We start from the raw sequence: 24,083 nt of genomic DNA, 5'->3' as shown, positions 1-24,083 counted from the left end.
GTGTGTAATAAACTTCAATTTATATAGTATTCAGTTCTATTTAAAACAATCCCTAATCTCCAAGCAAAGTCAATCTATTACATAAAAAAGAACGTTGTAAACTCATGTCAAAAATGGAAACTTCTCGTTAAACGTTTCCTGGTCAAGCATCTCAAATTTGAACCACTCGATAAGACTCAAGAAGACTTTGGAATGGAAACAAACAGGCTCCTCGATCTCGTCCAACGAGTTGATGCTTTCTGAAGCAGGTAGCGGGTCAACGATAGTGAGGTCGTTGGATCTGGAGCTGGAGCTCGCTAGCGGACTGGACCCATGATACTTCTTCTCCATTTCGTAAGTCAAGAGCGGTTTAAAAGATTTCTCGATAGGAAGTACAGCACAGAGCCAGATTCTGGTCTTGTAAATTTTGAACAGCTCCTTGATCAGTCCTCTAAAGTCTAGTCTTCGAAGACAGTAGTAGTATATGATCAGTTTTTTCTTGTCGAACTGGAATTCGACATTTTTGATGATTAGGTCCAGGTTCAAGGATTGAACGTAATTAAGACAAATGCGATATGCCGTTAATTCATCATTATATTTCGAGGTCAATTGGGTAAGTTCGTGAGGTTTAGCGAATCTTAGAATTTGTTTGTTTGGTAAAGTGATGAAGTTCTCATCTTCGTTAATAATCGAGCGTTGGGTGTTCGCGTTGTGTTGATTGTTCTGATTGTTCTGATTGTTCTGCGGTTTGTTATTTGATGGGGCCTGAGACGAGTTAGCGTTGCCAAATTCGAGTGACTTTAAATGCAGCTTCTTTTTGAGATAGTTGAACAACAAGGCAAACCGAAAGTCGATCTGTGGTTGTAGAACCATCACCAAGTCTTTTCCGCGGTCTCCTTCAATGATAATCAGGTCCTTGGGGGTCAGCTTCAGGTTGGAGGTTTTTGGCAACGAAATGATGTCCAACTTTCCATTTTTGTTGATGATCATCGAGTAGCTCTTGGGGACTTTTTGCGGCGAACCTGCAAGATCCTCGTTCTGTGTGAGGAGATAATCTAGTAACTTGCCAACCCGAATTTGAAGAATTCCTGGTGTCTCGGTCAGCGAAGTACCCAGCAAAACATTCAGCTGGTGCACGATTTTCATAGAAACATCAAAGTCGCCGAAGTACTTGGCGTCTTTGAGAAACTCGGCTTTCAGCTCTGCCGACGTGACAATAGAGTTGGAGACTTTCTCGAGAAGTAACCCGTTGTCAAGCGTGACAAGAGAGTCCTGTGGCTGCACCTGCGAGAGAAAGGAGTTCAGAGGGGGCAAAAACGATGCGGGATAATCAACGCTGTGGGTTCTCGTATGATCCACATCAAAGAACCTGGATGAGGCGGCGTACGGTGGAGCCTGCACAAACACTGGTGGAAGGTCCAGCTTGTTATGGTTCGTGTAGTAAAGCTCTGCTGTATAACTCGGTCTTCTCGAGGAAATGTTCGACACACCGCCCTGGAGCTCCACTGGTAGAGTGAATGCACTGGGATTGCTAAAAATCGAATCCCTAGATGCGCTCGACACCGAGGAATGCGGAGAACTATTTTGATTCACTTGATCTCTCAGGTAACCCAACTTGGATGACAGCACGTCATAGAAAGGATCTGTGTCCACCAACTTTTCTTGGCGAGGTGCAAACTCCGGAGCAAAAGTGAACTGTTCCATGAAATTGCTGAAAGACGCCATTATGGAGGATGATTAATCAGACAACCCCACTGGAAATAAAAAATGGACTTTACGGCTGCTTTAAATATCCGAGCAAAAATTGAGGGGCATCATCATACTTCGCGATTCTAAAATCCGGGGTTGTCGTGTGGGGCAAACTAAATTCATCAAGTGGATAGATTAGGCTACAGTTTACGGATACTCTGTATACAGCCATCTGTAGCATCGCCCCGTGTTGACCGTTGCTGCCTCCAGGGGCAACGCGTAGGGCTTCACCAACATGCGCAGCGGCTTATGGACCAGGGCTGCCAATTTTTTTGCGGTTTCGGCTTCCGCCGCTGTCATGTCTAATAGCGGGTATCTAAACGTGATGCCTGCAAACCGGAAAAGATCGTAGCCTTCCACTCTGATTCGCAACGTTGCAGCCGAGTCCACCTCCTTCACCAGGACGTCGATTGCTTTTGTCATTATCGTATTCTCGGGGAAGCTTTTGTAGATGAGATCGGGCGTGCGTGTCTCCAGCCGCATTATCTGCACATAGATGAAATACGCTCCCGAGTAGTCAGCTAGCGGAATTTGCGAGACAGGGAAAGTCACGTTCAGCGTGTCCTTGACATGTCTGCTCTGCTTGACAGGGATTCCCTTTTTGTACGCTTTCTTTGGGGGGGCCTCGTCGTCAGAGCTTACCATGTCGCTCAGAAAACCCGTATCTGAGAACTGCTCAGGTGACGTGTGGCGGTGCTGTTTTTGTGGCGGTGAATATGTCTTACTAGTGACTGACTCGTAAAGGTCACCCACAACCTGTTTGATCTTCGGGTTGGACCTAAAATAGGCACTACATTGTAGCTGCCAGTCGCGGAAGACCTCCCGCGCCAAGGCACAGTTGTTCTCGTTCGGGTCGAATATCGTCTCTGCTGCAGGATTGTCTCTGGCTTCAAGAGTACTCACGGGCCAGATCTGACTGTAACAGTTGTCAGAAAAACCAGGGTCAGCAATCAGATCAATCTGGTCGCCCCACTTCTTAGACCTCAGCCGCAGTGAGATCACCGTCGCGTGCTGATAAAGCGGGTAAAACGAAGCGATCCTGTTATCGAACCATGAGGAATTCACCTTCTCACCAAAGATGCGCTTTAGATGAGTCACTGACTCGGGATAGAATGCCACATCAATGATGCTGTCGGCCTGTTCAGGAGCATCGAACAAGGGCGGGTCACAATTAGCGTAGTTCATCTCAGATGGCGCGACAGATGGATTTGGAGAAAAGTCCGTCATGTGCACCACAATCGGCTTGGTGGGCCTATCACGGGTCGTGATGCCTATGACAAGCCCCATGATTCGTTTCCTGGTAAACGTGGTGACTGGTAAGTCTCGCACACGCAAGATATCGACGGACTTCTGCGACATGGCAGATATCAGATTAATTGGGAGAAATTCGACGCGTCGCTTTACGTATTTTTTTATTTCACTTCCTGTTGAAAGGTAAATATACATTATAATGCAATCCAAACACAAGCCACAGCTGATCATTAACGTGTACGAGTTGAGCGTAAGAGAGTTATTTCTCTGTCTATAAAACCAGTTTCTTAGGTTGCTCCCAAGGGTTGGACTGGTCAGTGAAGTGACCGTACGAGGCAGTCTTGAAGTAGATTGGTCTAGCCAGATCAAGCTCCTTGACCAAGACACCTGGTCTCAGGTCGAAGTTCTTGTTCACAATGGCGACCAGCTCCTCCGAGGAAAGCTTGGAGGTTCCGTACGTGTCAATGTAGATCGAAAGAGGCTCGGCCACACCGATAGCGTACGAGAATTGCACCAGACATCTTCTGGCAAGACCAGCGTTGACCAAAGACTTGGCAACCCATCTGGCGGCGTAGGCGGCAGATCTGTCGACCTTCGAAAAGTCCTTTCCAGAAAAGGCACCACCACCGTGGGCACCCCATCCTCCGTAAGTGTCGACAATGATCTTTCTACCGGTCAGACCAGCATCTCCGTGAGGACCACCAATGACAAATCTACCAGAAGGTTGAATGTGGTAGATGGTCTTGTCGTCTAGCAGGTGAGAAGGGATGACCTTGTGAACAATGTGTTTCTTGATCTCGGATCTGAGGTCCTCAGTGGAAATGTCGTCAGAGTGCTGAGCTGAGATAACGACGGTATCGACTCTCAACGGCACAACAGCGCCACCGTCATGCTTGTATTCGATAGTGACCTGGGTCTTGGTGTCTGGTCTCAACCATGGAAGAGCACCGGATCTTCTGGCGTCAGCAAGAGCGGCGTTCAGCTTATGGGCCAGCAGGATGGTCAATGGCAGCTTCTCGTCCGTCTCGTCGGTGGCGTAACCGAACATGATACCCTGGTCACCGGCTCCAAGCTCCTCCAAGGCCTTGTCATAGTGCAAACCTTGAGCAATGTCTGGAGATTGTTGCTCGATAGCGACCAGAACATTACATGTCTTATAATCGAAACCTTTGTCGGAGTCATCATATCCAATGTGCTTAATGGTATCTCTGATGATCTTTTGGTAGTCCAAGTTGGCCTTGGTGGTGATCTCACCAAACACCATGATCATACCGGTCTTAGAGGCAGTTTCACAGGCAACCTTGGAAAGAGGGTCTGCGGTCAAGCAGGCGTCCAAAATGGCATCAGAAACCTGATCGCAGATTTTGTCAGGGTGACCCTCACCGACAGACTCAGAACTGGAGGTTAGCACGCCAACACAGCACAGCGATACTCACGTAAAGAAAAAGTGTCCAGACATGTTGTTTTGACTCGTAAATCTTAATTAGGAAAATTTTTCAATATTTATACACTGAAGAAATAATGCGCATGCGCAAAAAGATCCAACAAAAACAGGCACATGGGAGCTCCGAAATTTTAGATCCCAAGACGATCTAAAAAGCCGCAGGTGCACCAATGGGCGGCAGGTCTTGAAACAGCACCAACGCGCGCTGGAGTTCTGCAATTCCCAGCTGTTTTCGTGTTCGTTTAACAAGTGTGGCTCCCTTGATTAGATAATCCCACCATATCCCATGTGATTTATCTCTTTGCCGGCTTCTTCCAGAAGTATTGTTTATGTGTCTTTCTGCAACTGCGCAAATGCGAAGCTGAGCCCTTCAGCTCCTCCACCAGCTGGACCCGCGACTTGTCCTGGTCCTTTTCCGGGTCGTAGTAGTATTCCTCGTCCAACGGCTTGCCCGCCGCATCTTTACCAACACGGTAAATCACGCCGATACAGTCCACGTAATATATTAGTAATCCGCGAAGCTGCTGCTTAGTCAGCCCCATATCCTGCACAGCCTTGAGATCCATCAAAATCTGCAACGGTGTTTGCAGCAGTCTTGAGTAGGCCAAGTGGTTGACCAGAATATTGGCAAGATGGGGCAGTTGGGGCTGCAATGGCTCCAGCAAGACATCGGCCTCTTCCTTGGAGATCTGGTGTTCGCTGTCCTTCTTTTTTCGCGGAGAGTTGTGGTTCTTGCTTCTAGCACGTGCTTTGGTGGCCGTGACTGGATCCGGTGATTGTTCTGGAGTGTACGCAGGAGAAACAGCCTTTCGCTCTTTTATGGCTGCAGGCGGGACGTTCTCCTTGTCTTCATGACTAGTCTGGATAGGCTCCACGGGAATTTTAGTCTCCTTTTGCCCTTGCTCTGTTGTGTGCTCTTCTTCTGCTTCAGCCTCGTCCTCTGTCAGCTCGTCCTCTGTCTCCACCAGGATCAGCTCTCCACGAATGTCCAGAATGAGTCCTGGAAGCATTGGCAAAAAAACGGTCTCGTCCTTGAGGATATAGAGATTGGTCACCGAGGCCTCCTGGGACAAAATACGGATGCTTTTTGGCGCGATCGTGCTGCTGGTGACCTCAAACGCGTCATCCTTTTTCACCACGTCCACGCGTCCGGGCACTGTAACATTGATGCCGTTCCAGCCAGTGCAGTGAAGCTTGAGAGTGTGAGTTTCGGGAACGTAGTGGACGGAGCAATGGGTACGCGAAACCAGCTTATTATGGGGGTTGAGTACGCATTGGTTCAATCTGGATGACCGTCCAATGCTAATCTGGCGCCCTGTCAACGGCACCTTAAGCCTGCGAACCCGCGACATCGGGGAAACAATCTCAACTTTGCGCGATGGCAGTTCGAAGGCAACCTTGCGTGCTTTTTCAGACTCCTCCTCGTAGCCAAGAGACGAGGATGGGTTTGGAGTAGGGTAGTCTTTGGACAGAGACAGGGGCTCAGACACGTTTGCAGCCATTTTGGCGCGAAGCGGACTGTTCTCCCCACGAACTGGTGACGATGGTAAATACATGGTGGATAAGTTTTACTCAGCAGAGCGTGTTTCTAAATAAACAGTCGACACATCGCGCATTGATTTTGCCGACGGTCGACAGTCGACAGTGCTTGGGGAGGAAAAAAATGATGCATGGCTGAGAAACGGTCTTAGCTTTCACGTGATTTTAACAGTCACAGAAATTTTCAGCACGTTCACGTGATTGCGATTAGTTGAAAAATTTTGTCTCAAACTTTCTTAAAACTTACACACATTCGCAATGGGAAGTATGTATAACCACTATGTGATTTACTAACAAGTTCAGAGGGTACTCCATCGTTCGGTAAGAAGCACAACAAGTCGCACACTCTGTGTAACAGATGCGGTAAGAGATCCTTCCACATCCAAAAGAAAACATGTGCCTCTTGCGGTTACCCAGCTGCTAAGATGAGATCCCACAACTGGGCTTTGAAAGCTAAGAGAAGAAGAACTACCGGTACCGGAAGAATGTCCCACCTCAAGCACGTGTCGAGAAGATTCAAGAACGGTTTCCAGACTCAGAATTAGAAGGTGAATACATGAAGACTAATTAACTTTACTCCAACATAATATCGTCGTCCGGGATGTCATAGTTGATGCTATAGTGCAGTGCGTCAGCTTCGTCTCCCGTAATACACTGGCCAATCACATCGCGCGCCATGTCGATCGTCCAGTCGTCGTAGTTGATCTCCACCCCGTTCGGCGAGGTAGAAACCTCTGGCACGTGACCTTGTTCACGCCACTGCCGAATTGTTTCCAGTGCCAGCGGCTTTAAACTGTCTGCAGAGATTCGTAGCAGGGCTATAACGAGCTCGCGTAGCGTAGTTCCCGGCAAATCAGATATCGCAACCTGTCCTGATGACAGCAGTATGAAATGCACGAGCCTCATAATAAGAGAGACTAGTTGCAATCTGCAGCTGACTGTGTTTGCACGTGGCGCTCTATAAATCAGCTCCTGCTCAAATCCAAGCTGCGTCACCATTGACGAGACAAATTGTGTAATAATTTCCCTCTTTATTGAGCTGGCAGCTCGCTGGGAGAAGTAAACCTCAAAAAGTTGCAATATGCGAATACGAAGCTTTAAGACCGCGGTTTCGTGTTTGTTTTGGTGGCCTATGCTCGAACTCGTTTCGAGTATTTGCCTATATTCATCCCACGAATGGGATATGGGTTTGGGCGAAGCGTGATCAGGAACCAGAATATCTAGTAAGGGAGCATATGCGTTGCTACCGATATTTCTGTTGAGACTGTATATACACATATCTTGCTCCAGCCCCTGCGTAATGAAGATGATGAGGTTCGTGAGGATATCTGTCGACTCTTTGGTAAGTGTGTGTTTTTTCGATTGCGAGTTGTCTGTGTAAGCAAATCGATCTTTGGTAATTGAGCTAGCTAGAATTTCCACCAGATTGAAGACAAATCCAATTGGTGTTTTCAATGACAAGCAATGCAATAATAATGACTTTGGGAAATGCGACCAATACTCTGTTAGCGTTGGGTTGTTTGGTGTATCAAGATACGTTGAAAGCTTGCTCAAAGTTTCCATGATATCCATCAAATAGACTGTGACAAACACATCAAGGACTTTCTTGTGCATGGTCTTCTGAACAACGTCAAGCTTGAGGTCTGTGGATGCTGAGTTTGCTGTCGTTATTACGTCCATATTTTCGTTTGACAGATATGGTTGATCCTGTTTGAGTACGGTGCTAAAGTATTGTAACAAGTGGTTCACACTTTTCATTGAGTTTTGTATCAGTTGAAAGCTTACTGCTTTGGGTCTATAATTTAGACTGAAATGAATAAGCGACAGCAAGAAGGGAGCCGCAAAAAGATTATCTCGATCAAGTGATTGCACAACATAATCAAACAGAATTTCGACAAAGCTACTCAGTAGCATATCAATTCTATTTTTATTCTCAAACCGGATCAGGTAGTCCACAATTGCAGTTTTGATGCTTTCTCGCTCTTTTGATATATGGAAATCCCTGTTTTCGTAATTGAAGGTCGACGATATGTTCGATAAATAGCCCAGTGTTGTACATTTCATTCCTGGAATGACATGTGACGAAATGGACTCTATAAACGAGTTCTTGTCGTCTTGAAATATTGAAACTTGATTGATTATGGCCACCGTTTGAGGGCCATCTTGAGCCGCAGTGCTCGTGTCCTTTGTACCTGCTGATCCCACAGACACATCAGACATGGAAAGCTCTATTGACTCGTCTTGCAACCGCCGCTTCTTGGTAGCCGGGAGGTATTTGGCTGCCAGACTTTTGTTTTCAGACGTCAGAAACTCGTTGTCCTCTTTCACCTTGTTGACGTTGTCCATGAGCTCATTGATGCGCTCTTCTTGTTTACTTAGTAACACATGATAATGTTGTTTTAGCTTCCTGCTTTCCTGCTCGAACTTGTCGCTGATCTTTTGTAGCTGGGCTCGAAGAATCGCGTTTTCGCCCCTTAAAACCAACGGATCAGTGCTGGGCTCGGGAGGCACCGACGCGACTCCTGAAGGCCCGCGTGATTGGGAACGTGTTGAGTAGAGCTGATCAAAGTCCACGTCGTCATCGTCAAAAGAGTCTGACGAGTCTAAGGACATATCAACAATGCTAGATTAAATCAATATTTATGTTCTTGACAATAGATGCACGACCGGGTGGAAAAAAAATTTGATATAAATTTTATTCAGCTAGATTCCAATGACGGAAGGAACTAAGAACTCTGAGGCTAGAAAGACTGAGACGAAGGCTGAGACGGCTGTTCCTCCTGCCTCTCTTGTGCCAGTTCAACCTACACCACTGTCTTCGAAAGATAAGAATACACAGAGACTGGTAGTGGTCTTGTCGCAGGCATGTCTGGAAACACACAAGATCAGCACTGGCGGCGGGCCTGGAAGCGATAAGTACGCCCTGCTCAACTGTGACGATCACCAGGGACTGCTTCGCAAAATGGGGAGAGACATTTCTGGTGCTAGACCGGATATTACTCACCAGTGTCTGCTGACCCTTCTTGATTCACCAATCAACAAGGCTGGTAAGTTGCAAGTGTACATACAGACTGCCAAGGGTGTTCTCATAGAAGTGAACCCTTCGGTGCGGATTCCAAGAACTTTCAAGCGGTTTTCAGGGCTTATGGTGCAACTTTTGCACAAGCTGTCCATCAGATCGGTCAATTCTGAGGAAAAGTTACTCAAGGTGATCAAGAACCCAATCACAGACCATCTGCCAACAAAGTGCCGCAAGATCACGCTTTCGTATGATGCGCCGGTCGTGAGGGTGCAGGACTACATTAAGAAATTGGAGCCAGATGAAAGCATCTGCGTTTTCGTGGGAGCCATGGCTCGTGGAAAGGATAACTTTGCGGACGAGTTCGTGGACGACAAGATCGGACTGTCGGAGTATCCGCTGTCTGCATCTGTCGCATGCAGCAAGTTCTGTCACGGTGCAGAAGATGCCTGGGGCATTTTATGATGATGTAATCTTGGAGCGATGTATTTTCCTGCGCGCGGGCCAGGGTAGCAGCTACGCGCCGGCCCCAAGTATAAAAAGAGAGCACTATTAATTTGCTATCTTCTTGGTCTTCTTGAAGTTATTGCTCTGTTTTTCCTTGCAAAATGCCAGTTTTCGAATCGCCTGCCGTGTATGTCCAGAGCTCCCTCACGACGCTGGCTACCTACTTTATCTCTCATGCTTATTTGAGAGAGTTGCTGGACGTCCATATCACAGATGCCAACTTTCTGCCTCTTTCTGCGCCTAACAGGGCCTTCTACATTAGAAGAGACAACGACAGAAGACAAGTCCTTGTCAATGTTTTCAACGAGAAGGGTGAGAAGGTGTACATTTTCCAGAGAGAAAGTGCTCTAAATCCTACCTGGTCTCTGCGCACCCTTCCCTCGTACAGAGAGATTGCTACGATCCGCTGTGGATTTTTCCTCAAGTCGCTTGACTTCCACAACAAGCCAGGATTGCAACACAGAGTGATCAACAGCGAGTCTGGCTTGAGCGGTAGACTTAGAACTTTCTATCTGAACGACGGCCACAAGTACGGATGGACCAGGAATTCCAAATTCCTGGAGAAGTTCACCAACCCTGGAGGCAACGACGAGGAGGTCAGAGAGAGAGTTGCCAAGGTGAGACTCATGAGACAGAGAAAGTTCGACTACGAGTTGACACTAGATGACACAAAGGTGGACCCAGAGGTCGCCATGGCTACCGCGTTTGTGGCCATGATGACCTTCTGGGGATTGGGTGACATCACCGAGACCGTGGGTCCTACGCTTCTGGTGAAAAAGGAGGAGGAGAGCGCACCAGCTGCTCCAGCTGTCGTGGACCCTCCAAAAGTTGACGCCGTCAGATCAGGACCAAACATCACCTTGGTCATGGACGCCGACAACGACGCGGACTTAATTATCGAAAAAGCATAGATACTTCTACAATACAGGGTCGGGGACAGGCTTCTTATCTACTATCTGCAAGTAACCCACTTGTAAATTGCATGACTTGTGTCATAATCTTGCTATCTCGGGATTTTTGTCTGCACAAGCGCGCGGTGCACCGCTCAAATTGGTGGATTTTGGTCCGGGGTATATAAATATCGATCCGCCAAGTGCACTTTCTCGACTGCGTTCAATCCATGTGCTCGACTGCCATTTGCCCTCTTTGCCAGAGAAAATCGTGGACCGGATGTGGCTCTCACGTCTCCGAGGTTATGAGTAACACCAACAGAGAGCTCTGGTGCACCTGCAGACACGCTGTCGAGGAGGGCGACCCACGGTTCCCTCCAAGAGCAGGCACTGGCTCTGCGCGCAAGAGCGTTTCCTCTGAAAGTTCAGGCCCAAAGGACTACTGATCTCCTGCTATCTCGTCTCGTGATATGTCGTGGTTTGTAAGCTTAGTAAGAAAATATACGTTTCTGACTAATTGTGAAGTTGCGGCTCGATGATTTATAAATACTGCTTAATATTTGCTAAACACGCCCATCAACATGCTCCCCGTGTACTTCATCTCTCATGGAGGGCCAACGTTTGCAGATAAGGGCAACGCCGGCTCAGAGGTCGGTGCCTGGGACACTGTCCGCAAGCTCGGGCCAAAAATCTTGAGCTCCAGACCGTATTACGTCATATGCATATCGGCCCATTGGGAGACTGCCAATGAAGTTCTGGTGTCCAGCAACGAGGGCGAGAACCCATTGGTTTACGACTTCTACAATTTTCCATGCAAATACTATGAAACCAAATTCCACACATTAGGCTCGCCCGCCTTCGCCAAAGAAATCGTCAAGACCCTCCAAGACAAGGGGATCCCTGCCGCAGTCGAGTCACGCGGCCTGGATCACGGTGTTTGGACTCCCCTCAGAGTTGCGTTCGGAAATCCGGACGTCCAAGACACCAATCGGCTCGATTTGGAGATTCCGTTGATCCAGGTATCTTTGCCTCCTTCTCCGAAAATTCTTGACAGCTACCGGCTCGGCGAAGCCCTTTATGATCTGCGTGCCAAAAACGTGGCTATTATTTGCTCGGGAATGTCTGTGCATAACCTTCAGGATCTGCACAGAGCCATGATCAACTCTAGCGAGCCGCTGCCCTACGTGGAACCCTTCAACTCCTGGCTCACAAACACCCTTACACGGGGAAATGGCCTCTCAGGTCTGCAGAAACTGGAGACAGATCCCCAGCTGAACCGGTTGTACCGAGCTGCACACCCCACCCCTGAGCATTTCCTGCCCCTTGCTGTGGCTCTTGGTGCTGCGCGAGCCGGCAAGTGCGAAGTGCTTCATACGGCGGCCACCTATTCACTGGGCTGGAATATTTATAAGTTTATATAAGCAAGGGTCTGTTTTTTTCCCGAGGCTGTGCAGTTTTCAACTCGTTTTAAGAGTGTAGCAAGACCAGCGAGTATATATAGTTTGCGCCAGGAAGGGTCCAAAAGGACTCATGGATACATATCTGAGAACTGTCAACAATTCGAACTACCGGAGGCCTTTTCTCAATTTTCAGGAGAGGCTGTCGCAGGTCTGGCTAAACAAGTACACGATCGTGATGATCCTGATGCTATTCAAGCTTCTTCTTTTTCGGATTTCACTCAATACGTCTCTAGAACAGGCAAGAAAGCAGACTTATAGCACTTGTTCAAATGCAGAGACCTACGCCTCTTCACTGGCCAGCGTTCCGCATTATATATCCAAGAGCGCAAACGTGATGATAGCCAAGGGCTTGAGCGAAGCTAACAAGGGCTTTATGGAGATTCTTGACATGGTTTTAACCAGCTCAAAAGGGCTGATAATGTTTGCCATTGAGATGACCATTGGAACATATGTTTGTGTGCTTACAGCAACAGTGGATGCCACCGCAGAGGTTGCTTTGAACGCTACCGAGAGCGTTATTTCGCTGGCAAACGACACGGTGAAGTCGTTTGCCGAAGAACTGCAAGATGGACTGGACGGTGTTTCAAAGGTGATCAATGCTCTAGTCGAGTCGTACGAGGATGTGAAGGATATTTTTGACGACGACGGTGACTCGGATGTGAGCAGCAGCATGAATAAGGTCAATCTAACTATCTCGTCGCTCAAGAACTGGCAGATTACGGGGTCCATCAACACCAAGCTGGAAAGTCTGTCCAAAAGCCTTCCAGATTTTGACGACGTGATGAATTACACTGAAGGCCTTGTTAGTGAGCCGTTTGAATACATAAAGGAAAAGGTGTCGATGCGTCTTGACCACGAGTTTTACGCCGACGAGCTGCTGGTCCCGGACAAAAAGACCATGGCCTTTTGTGCCGGCTCCGGAATAGATGAATTTTATGAAGACCTTGCCGAGTTGCTGCGAAAAGCGTCCAACATCATATTTATTGTTCTTGTTTTTGCAGCCCTGGGATTCATTGCGTTCGAGATATTTATGGAAAAAAAGCAGTGGGACCGCCTTCGAGATATCGTAAGCAATTTCCACCAAATTGAGGCAACCGCGGCAACCAAGCACAAGGATGAGCTTGCAGCAGAGCTTGTCGACATGTCACGCAATCGATACAGTTTCCTAATAGGGCAAAAACTGGGGAAATTGTTTTTCGGGCCGAGTGTCACACGACTCAACACCGTGCGGTGGGTGGTCAACTACATTTCTAGTGACCGAATGTTGCCTGTGTTGCTGCTTGCGCTGGCCGGAATAGCAACTTTCATATTGCAGCTAGTTTTGCTGGATCTGCTTTCACGAAAAGATGCCACTGCTCTTGACTCTAGTTTCAAGTCGATTGGGTTGCAGATACGCTCCAGTGTGAACAACTCTCTTGTCGAGTGGGCAAACGACACGAATCTATACATTTCCGATCAGGAGGCATCCATTAATGATGACGTCTTGGGCTGGATACACAACAGCACGGGCTCACTCAATGCGACTCTGGGAGATTTTGTCGACGAGATGAACGGCAAGATCTCTGACGTTTTTGGCAACACTCCGTTGTATCCATATGTGAGCGGCATTGTTGGGTGCACAGTGACGCACAAAATCCAGAAAGTCGAAAAGGCACTTTCATGGATCCACAACCACTCGCAAGTGACGTTACCCCGAATCGACCCTGCGGATTTCGATTTGACCGACTCTAAGGACTCTGGTTCTGTTGATCAGTATCTGAACGACACCAAATCAACGTTGGCAACAACCAGGGACAAATTGGTGGAAAAGTATAAATCCTCGTTGAGAATCGAACTGTATATATCTATGGTGCTGTTGGGAGTATGGCTCTTATTTTTTGTGGCTGCCTTATTCATGGCCTGGCTGCTGCCTTCCAAAAAAGACACACAGGAAAGTGTCAGCACGTTCGAAACCGAACAAACTTGGCAAAACACAGAGCAATCAGAATCATCGCTCGCCGTCCCTGAAAAATTGAAATTCAGAGACGTTGATCCTGAGTCACACAAGTTTTTCGCAGGCCCTGGCAATATAAATCAAACACTACAACAGCTGCTGATGAGGTTGCGCGACAACGGAAAACGGGAGTCGGCCAGCAGTCTAGACTCGTTTGAGACCGTTGTCACTTTCCAGCCAAATTATGGGCTTCGGCATGTGGGAGACTCTTCTACATCCTTCGCAGACCCAACGATGGATACTGCGCGGCGCTGGACTCCCTGATTCTGTACATTAATGCATTTTATTATAAACCGCTACTCTTTTTTCTTCTTCTTCTTCTTCGACTCCCCGTCATCGTCCTCGCTCTTGCGCTTCTTCTCCTTCTTGTCTTTTTTCTCTTTTTTCTCCTTCTTTTGCTTATCTTTCTTGCTCTTCTCCAAAAGCTTGTTCTCTCTCACATTCTCTTCAGGAGCGACATAGTCCTTGGCTCTCTCCTGCTCTTTCAGCTCCTTCATCTCCTCCTGCTTCTCGCGCTTCTCTTGCAACTCCTTGGCCCTCTTCTCCTTCTTACCAAGGAAATACTCACCAGACTCAATTTGCAAATCAATCTTACGAGGGGTCTGCGCAGGTGGGAACGGAGTATACTCTTTCTTCTCTCTGACCTTCTTAGGCTTCTTACGCGCAACATTCCGCTTCTTGAAGTTCGGTAGGAACCTCGACCAGTCCTCTTCGGCAAGCTCCGGTCTTTTGGCCAATTCCCTTTTGATCATCAGCTCTTTGATGTGGTAGATCGGATGGATATTGTGCATACAGTCTTCGATAACCCTTCTCAGCACCTTCAAACCCTTGTGTGGACCCATCACAGCCACTGTGTTACCTTGAACAAGCATATAACACCCAGTCAGAAGCTCCAAAGCCTTGAGGGTGTTTCCGTTCGGACCAATCAGTCTCTGTCTTCTTTTGATGAACCGCTCCTTGTTGGCCACAATATTGCCAATTTTGATGATCTCACATGCAGTATCGTCCTGCAAAATCTTGACAGCTTGCGGGAATGGAACAGACCGCGCAAGAAGCTTTATCAAGTCTCTAGCGTTCAAGATTGCCGCCGGATCGTACGTTTTTCTTGTCGTCTTTACTGTCATCGATCCTTCAATTAGATCCAACGTGCAGGCAATGTGGTGTTTGTTAAGCGCTTTGGTGACATCCCCCCATATCTGTCTAAGATATTCTTCTCTATATTTAGGGAACAGGGTCATGAAAGACGACTCTTCGAGAAAAGGTGATCCTGATGCGTTGTCCTCCGGCTTGAACTCAGGGATCGCCCATTTGTCGATGTCTGGCGTGTCCCAGGGCTTGTCTTTGTTGTATGTGGAAGGCATTTGTGGCGATACAAGATATGAAAAAAATTTACAAAAAATTTACCAAAAAATAATTAAAAAAAAATACTGTGCACATATGAAAAATAAGAGCACCAGAATATCGAAGAAACGGCCTAAACGAGCGCCCTCGAAAACGGTCCGGGCGATGGTCGAGAAGCTTAATAATGAGGTCCAAAATGTAGGGGAGCTATTGAAGAGCGCAGATTTCAAAAAGGACAAGGGGGTGTTTGCCAACTTGCAGACAGACCATAAGCTCGACCAGCAAACAAAGACCGAGAAATCCAGAGAAAACGATGACCTTGAACGTCAGCTGGATCTGCTCAGCGGCGTTACCATTGAAGCCTCGTCGCACAAGTCAGGATCCGAGTCTAAATAACCAGCATTAATGTCACTGCTACGATTATGTCAGCTGAATTTTTAGGAGCCGTACAAATCAATAATTCTGTAAATTTTTCCTGCGCTATTGTTTTATATTGTCCAAATTTGTGTGTTTTTATTTACCTTTAATCTGACGAGTCACCATGACTGCGCGGATGGACCAGCTTATCCATAAACTAAGCGTGCTCACCGCCCGGTCTGAGGAGACTATGCGAGCCAACGCAGAGCTCTCTCAGGCCCTGCATTGTGTCCAGGCAGATCTGGTAGCCAATGAGAATAAGATCCAAGAATTGAGCTCCAAGATCGACTCTTCTACTGCATATTTGGAAAACTTGACGTCTCTTACGCTACGCACACAGCTTTTGGAGTCCCAAACCCTGCGCGACGAAGACAATGGGCTGAGTTGGAAAGCTACAGAAACCACTATCGAGAATTTACAGAGAGAATACCAGTATCTCAATGGACAGCTTGGTAAGGATAGTCATCTAGAGAGCGATGCAGACAATGACACCAGCTATCCGAGCGAGTCCAACGAGACATCTCTCTTTTCGGGAAATGAAACCTCAGACGATACTTCGATTTCTCTCCGGGTGACAATGAACGATGTTGATCTGGACTTCAAGCCGCACATGGGGTCAATAGAGCCAGTTCGGGACAAGGAAAGCTCAAATTGGACACCAGATCAGCATTTTGTGCCCGTGAGAGGATTCGATGCTCCCTTCTTGGACGTCATCTCTGGGGCAGACGGAAAAGAGCCACAGGGGCGCAGATCCACACGTACTTTGGAGGACATTGAAATCGAGTTCAATAACTGTTCGAACCACGAGCCGAATCTGGAACTAGACGCGAGCGACAACGAGAGCATGGTTAGCGGCACAGATGTTATTGAGTGGTATCGCAGCGAGCCGCAGTGTGCACCTATACAGATCGGCGCAGGACGACCGGTGGTAGCCAACGAGATGACAGACATTGTGAGCGAGATGTCGTTCAGGCCGCGATCCACATTGGACGCTTTACACACCCTGGTACAAAACAGACCGGCGCGGAAGCCGTTACCGCAGAAGAACTGGCTCGCCAACTTAATACCTAATAGCTCGCTGGTGACGAGCGAAACAGGCCGGCTGATAGGTCAGCCGGCAGCCTACGTAATCCCTCGTGACAGCGCTCGAGGTGGAGCGCATTCCACCATGATTTTCGATAGGAAGGGCCGGATCATACGACATGGGTCTGGTCACAGGATGGGCGACGTTCTCAGCACGAGAGTCAGCCACGGTGCACTCCGGGACGCTCTGAGAAGCAATCTGGAGGATTTCAGCAGACATTAGATTAAATAAACCTAATTGCATGGCATTTATATTCACTATGTTTTCCACTCGCCGCCCTTTACCTTGAGCTGTCGCCTATGTAACGTCTGTTCGATGCGAGCCTCCTTGGGCTTCAGCAGCCGCGGGGCCTTTGTCAGGAATGTAACCGCTCCGCGACCGTCTCCAACGGGCTTGGAGCTCGTCGTCACATTGACCTCGTGCACTTTCCGTTCATTTGTGAGCGAGCTCATCCGGAAGCTCGAGGTGATCGATTTCATTGCCAGAATGCCTAAGTCTTCGTCCTCCTCCTCATCGCGAGCCTCCACCCGTTGTGTTTCTGTCCGCTCGGCCAGCACAACAGAGCTTTCGCGCATCTGTCTAATTTCCTCGTAGCCGTCGTCGTCTATGTATATGGCTTCCTGAGGCTTGTCGTCGTCTTCCAGGAACGAGATCATTGACCGGATCTGCTTCCTCGTGATTTTCCGCTTTTTAGGCATCACCAGAGCCTCCTCCTCTTCGTCCTCGTCGCCCACATTATCTTCGTCGTCTGGCTCCTCTGGCTCCTCTTCAAATTGGTAGCTGCTCTCCTCGGTCTCCATGATGGTGTCGAAAAACGCCTTGCGGTTGCTGTCCTTAGCAAGCTCCTTGACGTCCTTGCTCTGCAGCATCTGCTGCCGCTGCTGCTCCAGACGACGCCGGTTGTAGTACTCCAGTATCTGCTGGTCCTCGTCGTCGCTCAGCTCCAGCTCGTATGCGCCGTCACGTGCGCGCCGTTTTCTGAAAGCCCCGGTCTTGATATCCTTATATATCTTCTTCACCATCTCGTCATCCGCAGCTACCTCGTTCTTCAACAGGGCTTCGCGGATTGCATCGCCGTTCACGTCGATCGCAGCGTCGTTCAGCATTTTCTCATCTTCACTGTTCTCCTCGTCAGAAATCTCGCTGTCGTAGCCTCCCATTCCTTGCCACTCGTCCTCGGACTCCTCGGCCTCGTTCTCCAAAATTTGGTTCAAGCCCTTGCTCCGCAGCTCCTGCTCGCGTTTCCTGCGTTTCTGCTCAGCAAGTCGCTTGGCTTCGCGCACAGCGTCTCGAACAGCCTCCGACTCGTCATTCTGAGTATCTGGCAGAAAATTCTGACTCTCAAGTATGGTTTTCGGCACGTCCGGCTCGTCAACGGGCAACGTGCCGAGCTGGAAGTTTGTGACACTCTCATCATGACGTTCTGTAGTTTCGCTGATGCTCGTGTTCATCGTCTCGTCGGCACCGTCGGCCAGACGTCTCATCACATCCAAAGAGCTCATCCCGTCGTACTTGTTGGGTAAAGTCTGGTCAAACGCCTCAGAAAGCGACATCGGCCCAAAATGTTTTGAGCTGACTTCCTGAGTTTGCAACTCAAAGGTGATCGACGGCGACTTTGGTGGTTCCGTAGGGTGCGCGACCTTTCCAGTGTCCTCGTCGGTTTCCTCCTTCTTCTCTTCTTTTCCTTCTTCTTTTTCTTCCTCTTCCTCTTCCTCCTCTGCCCCGTCGTAGTCCAAATCACTCTCATCCTCACTTATTTCACCCCTTAGCAGCCTCTCCTTCTCGCGCTTCCGACGCTCGGCGGCACTCCGTTCGCGCTCCCTCAGCCGCTTGTTACGTTCGATCTCATTCTGCATCATCTTCATGATCTCGTCCTCCTTGTCCTCCATGACCACCTCCACATGTTTTCGGCCCAGCGCCTGCATCTGACGCCGTTTTTCCTCTTTGATCAGGTTCTTCAGCGTGACAGGTGGAGGACGCTCTTTTCTGGAAAGTTTGCGACGGACCTCAAAAACACTCTTTTTGGACGCACCAAACTTGATTTGCGCAAGATCGTCGTCGGAGTCGGATTCTAGTTCCACCATTTCTCCCTTCTGCATTTGGGCCATCTCGGCAGAGCCATCATCCTTGGGCGACGTCTGGGGAGTGTCCTTGGCGGCGTCGGAGAAAGTTTCCTCATCTGAATCCATGAATTCTTCAACCAGCTTCTTCGGATCAAATTTTGACGCGTCCTGTTTCCTCACTGTAAAGGCAGATTTTTTGATCAGTTCGTTTTGCTTCACCACCTCAACGAGCGGATTGATGGGCTTTTTCCGCTCTTTGCGCACTGCAACAGGCACAGGCATCGCACCCTTCTGTTCTTCAAGCTCTCTTCGGCGCCGCTTCTCGTTGATACGGGCCTGGATCTTGTCCTGTACACTTAGTTTGTCGTAGTCTGGTATTGCAGAAATAATGTCGTCTTCAGGGTTGACCTGACGATCAGGAACAAATTCCTGTGTCTCTTCATGGTCCTCCGCATCATCGCTTTCAGCACGCAATATTTCATCCACCTGCTGTGTGGTGGGCACCTCGGTAATGGGCTTTTCAAATATGAGACTATGTGGTGTCTTTTCGCGTTCCTCGGGCTCAATTTCTGGCGCGATCTCATCTTCGCTGTCATTAGCGTGCTCGGTTGACTCTTCCTTTTCACCATTCAATCGCTTCATGACCGCTCCAATAAACCCCGAGTCAATACCCAGCAGCCCAAAACTACTGGTCTTCTCCTGCTCGATCACTTGCGTGGACTGAGAATCTTGCTGCGTGGCATCTTGAAATATACTGAACTGCGTGAAGTCGGTCTCCCTACTTGAGGCCTTGAAAGTTCTGCGCACAGCGGGCAGGTCGCTCAATTCGTCAAGGATATCCATAACGCGACGCGCTTTTTAGACTGAAGGTAAAAAAAAATAATAGTTGACCTGACGGGGGTGAAAAAAAACGTAGCTGTCGATGGTCGACAAAGATGTCGCCTATCTATTGTCTGCGTTATTTTCTCCTCTCGCCAAGCAGCAGATCGGTGTTGCAACATAAGACAAGTATATGGAATAAATCACAGCATTGGCGTTGTATGCAGGTTATCATCTTGGGGCTCGCTGTGTCATAATTATAACTTCCCATCGTGTTGATCAACCACCCATGAGCATTCTGAACATTTAATTTCGTTGGGCCATTTTCTTGCACGTGCGAAAATCGGGTGCATTTCATAAATAGATAGATACGCATAATAATAAATACCAGAAACTTCCTTAGAAAATCAGAGCCAAAAATTCTCTATGACATATTTAGCAGATCTTCCAAGAGTCCTTAGGAAGGAGATCACCCTGGGAAGAAAGCAGTCTGACCTAGATGAGGATATCATCCAGCCTTCGGTGTCTCCGGGCAAGGTGGCATACATACCCGAGGAAGCCCTAAAACCGACAGAGGAAACCAAGTCTTACTGGCCGATTTTCACTGCCGGTGCAGGACTGTTTTCTGATGGTTACGTGAACAACTCGGTGGGTACGGCCACCACCTGTCTGAAGAGAATCTACGGTACCGAAGCATTTACCAAGTCGGACGCCATGAACAACGTCAGTTCCATTGCATTTGTGGGAACGGTCGTTGGTCAGTTATCTTTTGGAGTCTTTTCTGATTACGTCAGTAGAAAAGCCGGTATGCTTATCTCTTCTGCAGGCCTTATCTTTTTCGCAATTTTGTCCGCCGGATCGTGGGGTGTCGGAACAGAAGCCAAGTATGGTGGAAACCCAGGAGGTCTCTTTTCGGCCTTGACTTGTTATAGATTTTTCCTTGGTATTTTCATCGGTGCGGAGTACCCAACTGGATCTGCAGCTTGTGCAGAGGCTTCCGCTCTCTTGCCAGCAGGACACAGAAACAGATGGTTTGCCTGGTTCACCAACTTCATGATCGACTTTGGCTACGTTGTGTCTGCTTTTGTGCCGATGGTTTGCTTGTGGATTTTCAAGCCTGGCAACCTGCAGCCTGTTTGGAGAATTACGCTTGGCCTTGGTGCTATTCCTCCTCTGTCTCTGTTTTTCCTTAGATTGAAGTTCAAAGAGAACAAGCAGTTCCAGAGAACCAATTTTAGACATGTTCGAGTTCCTTGGTTACTTGTTCTCAAGTACTACTGGTTCAGACTTTTGATTGTCATGGTGATCTGGTGGATCTACGATTTCTCGGCCTATGCGTTCGGTATTTATTCGTCAACAATTTTTGATATAATCATCCCAGACGGTGATCTTTACAAGACTTTCGGGTGGAACGTGGTGTTCAACTTGTTTTACATACCAGGCGCCTTCCTCGGTGCCATTGTGGCGGATTACCTCGGCCCAAGACTCACGCTGGTCATTGGTGTTTTCTGCCAAGCTATCATTGGTTTTGCCATGGCAGGCTCTTTGAGCACTCTGAAACAACACATTGCCGGCTTTGTTGTGGTGTACGGTATATTCATGACTTTTGGAGAGTTTGGTCCAGGTGATCAGATTGGTCTGCTTGCCTCCAAAACGTGTGCTACTCCTGTGCGTGGAGTCTACTATTCTATCGCTGCTGCATTTGGAAAAATTGGTGCTTTCTGCGGTACTTGGGCTTTCCCAAGTTTCCAGGCTAACTACAGTGGAGACATGGGACTCAAGGCTCCCTTCTATCTGGCCTCTGCGCTGGCCATCGTTGCTGGACTCTTGGCTCTTTTCCTTCTTCCACCTGTTGACCAAGAAGCCATGCAAAGAGAAGATGTCAATTTCCTTAGATATCTTCAAGAAAACGGCTTTGATATTACTCAGCTAGGTGGAGGCCAGCTTGGTGAGGTCATCAAGAGCTTTGAGACTGTGCATGAAGAGATGGACAGTCCAAAGGTTTCTGAGTAATCCGGGAGTATATCTAACTAATCAATACGTATTGACCGAATGATAATCTTAATAGTAAGACTCCTCAGGTCTCAGCCTTTTAACACCAGATCTTTCGATTAGCCCCGGATGGAACACGGTCATGATGAGCGCTGTGACAGCAGCCATGAGCGAGTCCAGAATTCCCACGTATATCGGATGGGTGAAAAGCTTGCCAGTTGTTCCTTCTGCCTGAAGAGCTACCCGGTAGCACGAGCGCACCACCATGAGAATCATACCCAGAGTTATGGCCGCTGGAAAACTGTTGTAGTATAGAATTTGCCCCGCTGGGCAGAAGTCTCTGTGAGCTCTTCTCCAGAAGAAAAGCCAGCTGGCAAGAAAAGCGATCAGAAGGGCCAATTGAATAACAGTTCCTGCAATAGCCAGATTTTTTCCTGTCTGGTAGTCGGAGCCCCCATTTGGCTCAATTGACACTCCTGCCGAGTACAAGGCAATAGAGCCAACATTGATGGCGAGCACTACTATCAGAAGTCTGGGAGACCCCCTGACAGTAGTGCTAGCACGTTGTTTCAGCATGCCTGCCGCAGAAATGTAAAGGCCCGCTATCATTAGAGAAGATCCCGCGTTGAGGCCGACAGAGTCCATGATAATTGCCGTGGTCTTGTTATTTGACTTGGATATCATGATGCGTCCAATGTAGCCGACAATCTCACCGGCCATTGCAAGGCACCAGACATACCCAAAGTGGAACTGACGAGTGTAGAAGACCAAAAACAGGTGTGCTGCCAGAAGGAGCCCAAAATAAGCTGTGAGAAAGCAGTCCGAGCCGAAATTAATATGTTCAATCAGGTAAGCGTAACCAGAAGACATTGTGAGGAGAATGGGCTTCCATCATGGTGTCCTTGTGTTTAAATAGGAGGTAAGGGTTGAATCGAGCTGACGAATCTACTGAAAAATTAAACAATGGCGCGCAGTATATATTTACGCCGCACCATTGAAAACAATAGATCTTAGCTGCTGTAGGGCTTGGGAGGCTTGGCAAGATGCGAAACGCTGACGCCCGTACCAGTATTATTCCCAGAATAGGGTATTCCATCGCTATACACGGCTATAACTCCATCTCGTACACCTTCTGATCATCCTTTTTCTCTTTTCCAATCACAGCCCGGAGGCTGTGGTCGACTACAACAACCACGCCTCTACCGTAAGCGGTTCCTGGATGCAGGACAGACAGCAGGATGAACGCCAGAGTCATCATTGCTGACTCTAGCGGAAAGAAATATGCTTCATGGGTGGCAAGCCTGCTATCGAAGCCATCGACGAGCTCAGCAATTCTATAGATGGACCTGACGTAGATAAAAATCACTGCTGCGCTCACCGCATACGGAAAAAGTTTGAAAGCTTTCCGGGCCCGAATCCCGCTATATTGAGGCTCAAGCCCACTCTCCCCGTGTTTGCGGAGCTCACGACTCCACAGAAACAGGAAAGCGTACCAGCAAATTTGAAAGAAGGTCATCGAGACCACCTGGAACACCAAGCCCGCAATTAGCAAAGCCTTGCCCTGTTTCCAGTTCCTGGAGTCATTGGCAACGGAGACTCCGCCGCCCGCAGCCTGCAGAAGAATGGAAATAATGTCCGACCCAATAAAAACGTAGGTGTACTGACTGGGTTTGAACAGAGACAGAGCAGGGTTCACGATGATGGTAATTTGAGCCAGCAGATAGTAGATCCCGGCCATAATGAAGCAAGGTGCAATGGTGAGCCCGGTCAACTGCATCACATAGAGACTGAAAGAGGTCATGTTGTCGTGCAGCAGAGTTCTGGCAAGGTATCCAAGCAACTCCAAAATGAGACCGCAAGACCACGAAATGCCAAACCACCGTTGTTTGGTGTAGAATCCATAGAACAAGTGGAAGCCCAGAAAGATGCACATGAGTACGAAAAACACGGCGTTTCCAGGGATTGAAGGTTTTCTACCTGCAAGGTATTCAGAGTCGAGTATGATAGACTCGATAGATGCGGTGGCAGACAGCGCCTGCGAGCTGGCAGAAATGCGCACAGAGTCATCAGTAGCGGTGGCCATGACGGCTAAGTTGGAGTAGTAGACCAGCTCTGCGCTGACTCTTCCCAGAGTTCTGACCGCGTCCTTGTCATAAGAGTTGGAAGTGTACGCTGCCTGAGCAGAGACTAGCGCGGTTTCGAGAGAACTGTGGATCGAGGCGAGCTGGCTGTAGCCCAGGGTATTAGAGAGAGTGGAAGACATGGTTGTCACGTAAAGAGAATTGCAGATTATATATGAAAGGCAAGCCAAGCCTACATAGAGTGAATTAAAAATAATATGCATTCACTTCCATAAATACGTATGCGCAGGGTCTACGGACCAACAATAAATTCACGGGTGGCTTTAAAAATCACAACAAAGCGATCAGGCAGCTCCAAGCAGGTAACACCGCTTAGTTGAAAAACATCCAAGCTTTTGTGAGACGGCCATATAAGCAGGCCCGTGGCCCCCACCCCGTCTTACTGAGAAAATTTT

At 48.3% G+C, this 24,083-nt stretch overlaps 17 protein-coding genes across 17 annotated transcripts; 8 read left to right on the top strand and 9 right to left on the bottom strand.

Annotated features, from left to right (window-relative positions):
* Nucleotides 1-3: 3 nt before the first annotated feature.
* On the bottom strand, nucleotides 4-1,733 carry OGAPODRAFT_16812 (uncharacterized protein). The gene has a single exon (XM_018354684.1). The coding sequence runs from the start codon at nucleotides 1,702-1,704 to the stop codon at nucleotides 103-105; it is 1,602 nt and encodes a 533-aa protein (XP_018209831.1). The 5' UTR covers nucleotides 1,705-1,733; the 3' UTR covers nucleotides 4-102.
* Nucleotides 1,734-1,859: 126 nt separating this feature from the next.
* Nucleotides 1,860-4,438, bottom strand: OGAPODRAFT_77123 (uncharacterized protein). The gene is made up of 2 exons (XM_018356278.1): nucleotides 4,416-4,438; nucleotides 1,860-4,376 (listed from the first exon to the last, which is right to left on the bottom strand). The coding sequence occupies exon 2, from the start codon at nucleotides 3,208-3,210 to the stop codon at nucleotides 1,876-1,878; it is 1,335 nt and encodes a 444-aa protein (XP_018209829.1). The 5' UTR covers nucleotides 3,211-4,376; nucleotides 4,416-4,438; the 3' UTR covers nucleotides 1,860-1,875.
* On the bottom strand, nucleotides 3,251-4,438 carry OGAPODRAFT_9131 (uncharacterized protein; the record flags this gene model as incomplete). The annotated part of the gene is made up of 2 exons (XM_018356999.1): nucleotides 3,251-4,376; nucleotides 4,416-4,438. 2 exons carry the CDS (start codon nucleotides 4,436-4,438, stop codon nucleotides 3,251-3,253), a joined length of 1,149 nt encoding a protein of 382 aa, XP_018209830.1.
* Nucleotides 4,439-4,497: 59 nt separating this feature from the next.
* Nucleotides 4,498-5,979, bottom strand: OGAPODRAFT_77122 (uncharacterized protein; the record flags this gene model as incomplete). Its single annotated transcript, XM_018356277.1, has 1 exon — nucleotides 4,498-5,979. One exon carries the CDS (start codon nucleotides 5,977-5,979, stop codon nucleotides 4,717-4,719), a length of 1,263 nt encoding a protein of 420 aa, XP_018209828.1. The 3' UTR covers nucleotides 4,498-4,716.
* Nucleotides 5,980-6,261: 282 nt separating this feature from the next.
* Nucleotides 6,262-6,507, top strand: OGAPODRAFT_49759 (60S ribosomal protein L37; the record flags this gene model as incomplete). Its single annotated transcript, XM_018355638.1, has 1 exon — nucleotides 6,262-6,507. A coding segment is annotated over one exon (246 nt), but the record flags the coding sequence as incomplete, so codon positions are not given.
* A 28-nt stretch (nucleotides 6,508-6,535) lies between these two features.
* Nucleotides 6,536-8,575, bottom strand: OGAPODRAFT_77121 (uncharacterized protein; the record flags this gene model as incomplete). The annotated part of the gene is made up of 1 exon (XM_018356276.1): nucleotides 6,536-8,575. One exon carries the CDS (start codon nucleotides 8,573-8,575, stop codon nucleotides 6,536-6,538), a length of 2,040 nt encoding a protein of 679 aa, XP_018209826.1.
* Nucleotides 8,576-8,675: 100 nt separating this feature from the next.
* On the top strand, nucleotides 8,676-9,446 carry OGAPODRAFT_49826 (uncharacterized protein; the record flags this gene model as incomplete). Its single annotated transcript, XM_018355639.1, has 1 exon — nucleotides 8,676-9,446. The coding sequence occupies one exon, from the start codon at nucleotides 8,676-8,678 to the stop codon at nucleotides 9,444-9,446; it is 771 nt and encodes a 256-aa protein (XP_018209825.1).
* Nucleotides 8,696-12,839, top strand: OGAPODRAFT_16811 (uncharacterized protein). Its single transcript, XM_018354683.1, has one exon. It carries the CDS (start codon nucleotides 9,590-9,592, stop codon nucleotides 10,397-10,399), a length of 810 nt encoding a protein of 269 aa, XP_018209823.1. The 5' UTR covers nucleotides 8,696-9,589; the 3' UTR covers nucleotides 10,400-12,839.
* Nucleotides 8,696-14,128, top strand: OGAPODRAFT_77117 (uncharacterized protein). The gene has a single exon (XM_018356275.1). It carries the CDS (start codon nucleotides 11,909-11,911, stop codon nucleotides 14,093-14,095), a length of 2,187 nt encoding a protein of 728 aa, XP_018209822.1. The 5' UTR covers nucleotides 8,696-11,908; the 3' UTR covers nucleotides 14,096-14,128.
* Nucleotides 10,960-11,799, top strand: OGAPODRAFT_13697 (uncharacterized protein; the record flags this gene model as incomplete). Its single annotated transcript, XM_018353381.1, has 1 exon — nucleotides 10,960-11,799. One exon carries the CDS (start codon nucleotides 10,960-10,962, stop codon nucleotides 11,797-11,799), a length of 840 nt encoding a protein of 279 aa, XP_018209824.1.
* A 56-nt stretch (nucleotides 14,129-14,184) lies between the features above and the next one.
* OGAPODRAFT_37371 (uncharacterized protein) lies at nucleotides 14,185-15,180 on the bottom strand (the record flags this gene model as incomplete). Its single annotated transcript, XM_018355338.1, has 1 exon — nucleotides 14,185-15,180. A coding segment is annotated over one exon (996 nt), but the record flags the coding sequence as incomplete, so codon positions are not given.
* Nucleotides 15,181-15,268: 88 nt separating this feature from the next.
* On the top strand, nucleotides 15,269-15,568 carry OGAPODRAFT_9124 (uncharacterized protein; the record flags this gene model as incomplete). Its single annotated transcript, XM_018356997.1, has 1 exon — nucleotides 15,269-15,568. One exon carries the CDS (start codon nucleotides 15,269-15,271, stop codon nucleotides 15,566-15,568), a length of 300 nt encoding a protein of 99 aa, XP_018209820.1.
* Nucleotides 15,569-15,713: 145 nt separating this feature from the next.
* OGAPODRAFT_9123 (uncharacterized protein) lies at nucleotides 15,714-16,895 on the top strand (the record flags this gene model as incomplete). The annotated part of the gene is made up of 1 exon (XM_018356996.1): nucleotides 15,714-16,895. The coding sequence occupies one exon, from the start codon at nucleotides 15,714-15,716 to the stop codon at nucleotides 16,893-16,895; it is 1,182 nt and encodes a 393-aa protein (XP_018209819.1).
* A 35-nt stretch (nucleotides 16,896-16,930) lies between these two features.
* OGAPODRAFT_13693 (uncharacterized protein) lies at nucleotides 16,931-19,579 on the bottom strand (the record flags this gene model as incomplete). Its single annotated transcript, XM_018353380.1, has 1 exon — nucleotides 16,931-19,579. The coding sequence occupies one exon, from the start codon at nucleotides 19,577-19,579 to the stop codon at nucleotides 16,931-16,933; it is 2,649 nt and encodes an 882-aa protein (XP_018209818.1).
* A 400-nt stretch (nucleotides 19,580-19,979) lies between these two features.
* Nucleotides 19,980-21,619, top strand: OGAPODRAFT_101311 (uncharacterized protein; the record flags this gene model as incomplete). The annotated part of the gene is made up of 1 exon (XM_018353034.1): nucleotides 19,980-21,619. A coding segment is annotated over one exon (1,589 nt), but the record flags the coding sequence as incomplete, so codon positions are not given.
* OGAPODRAFT_94714 (uncharacterized protein) lies at nucleotides 21,617-22,417 on the bottom strand (the record flags this gene model as incomplete). The annotated part of the gene is made up of 1 exon (XM_018357606.1): nucleotides 21,617-22,417. The coding sequence occupies one exon, from the start codon at nucleotides 22,415-22,417 to the stop codon at nucleotides 21,617-21,619; it is 801 nt and encodes a 266-aa protein (XP_018209816.1).
* Nucleotides 22,418-22,607: 190 nt separating this feature from the next.
* On the bottom strand, nucleotides 22,608-23,810 carry OGAPODRAFT_94713 (uncharacterized protein; the record flags this gene model as incomplete). The annotated part of the gene is made up of 1 exon (XM_018357605.1): nucleotides 22,608-23,810. One exon carries the CDS (start codon nucleotides 23,808-23,810, stop codon nucleotides 22,656-22,658), a length of 1,155 nt encoding a protein of 384 aa, XP_018209815.1. The 3' UTR covers nucleotides 22,608-22,655.
* Between the last annotated feature and the right edge of the window lie 273 nt (nucleotides 23,811-24,083).

Source organism: Ogataea polymorpha, assembly GCF_001664045.1.
Source record: "Ogataea polymorpha strain NCYC 495 leu1.1 chromosome Unknown OGAPOscaffold_5, whole genome shotgun sequence".
Taxonomy (NCBI): domain Eukaryota; kingdom Fungi; phylum Ascomycota; class Pichiomycetes; order Pichiales; family Pichiaceae; genus Ogataea; species Ogataea polymorpha.
The sequence above is the reverse complement of the archived record's forward strand: the minus strand, read 5'-3'. Positions and strand labels throughout refer to the sequence as shown.

Excerpts from the sequence above, each read along its gene's own strand:
- OGAPODRAFT_16812 (XM_018354684.1), bottom strand. The coding sequence starts at position 1,704 with ATGGCGTCTTTCAGCAATTTCATGGAACAGTTCACTTTTGCTCCGGAG.
- OGAPODRAFT_77123 (XM_018356278.1), bottom strand. The coding sequence starts at position 3,210 with ATGATCAGCTGTGGCTTGTGTTTGGATTGCATTATAATGTATATTTAC.
- OGAPODRAFT_16811 (XM_018354683.1), top strand. The coding sequence starts at position 9,590 with ATGCCAGTTTTCGAATCGCCTGCCGTGTATGTCCAGAGCTCCCTCACG.
- OGAPODRAFT_77117 (XM_018356275.1), top strand. The coding sequence starts at position 11,909 with ATGGATACATATCTGAGAACTGTCAACAATTCGAACTACCGGAGGCCT.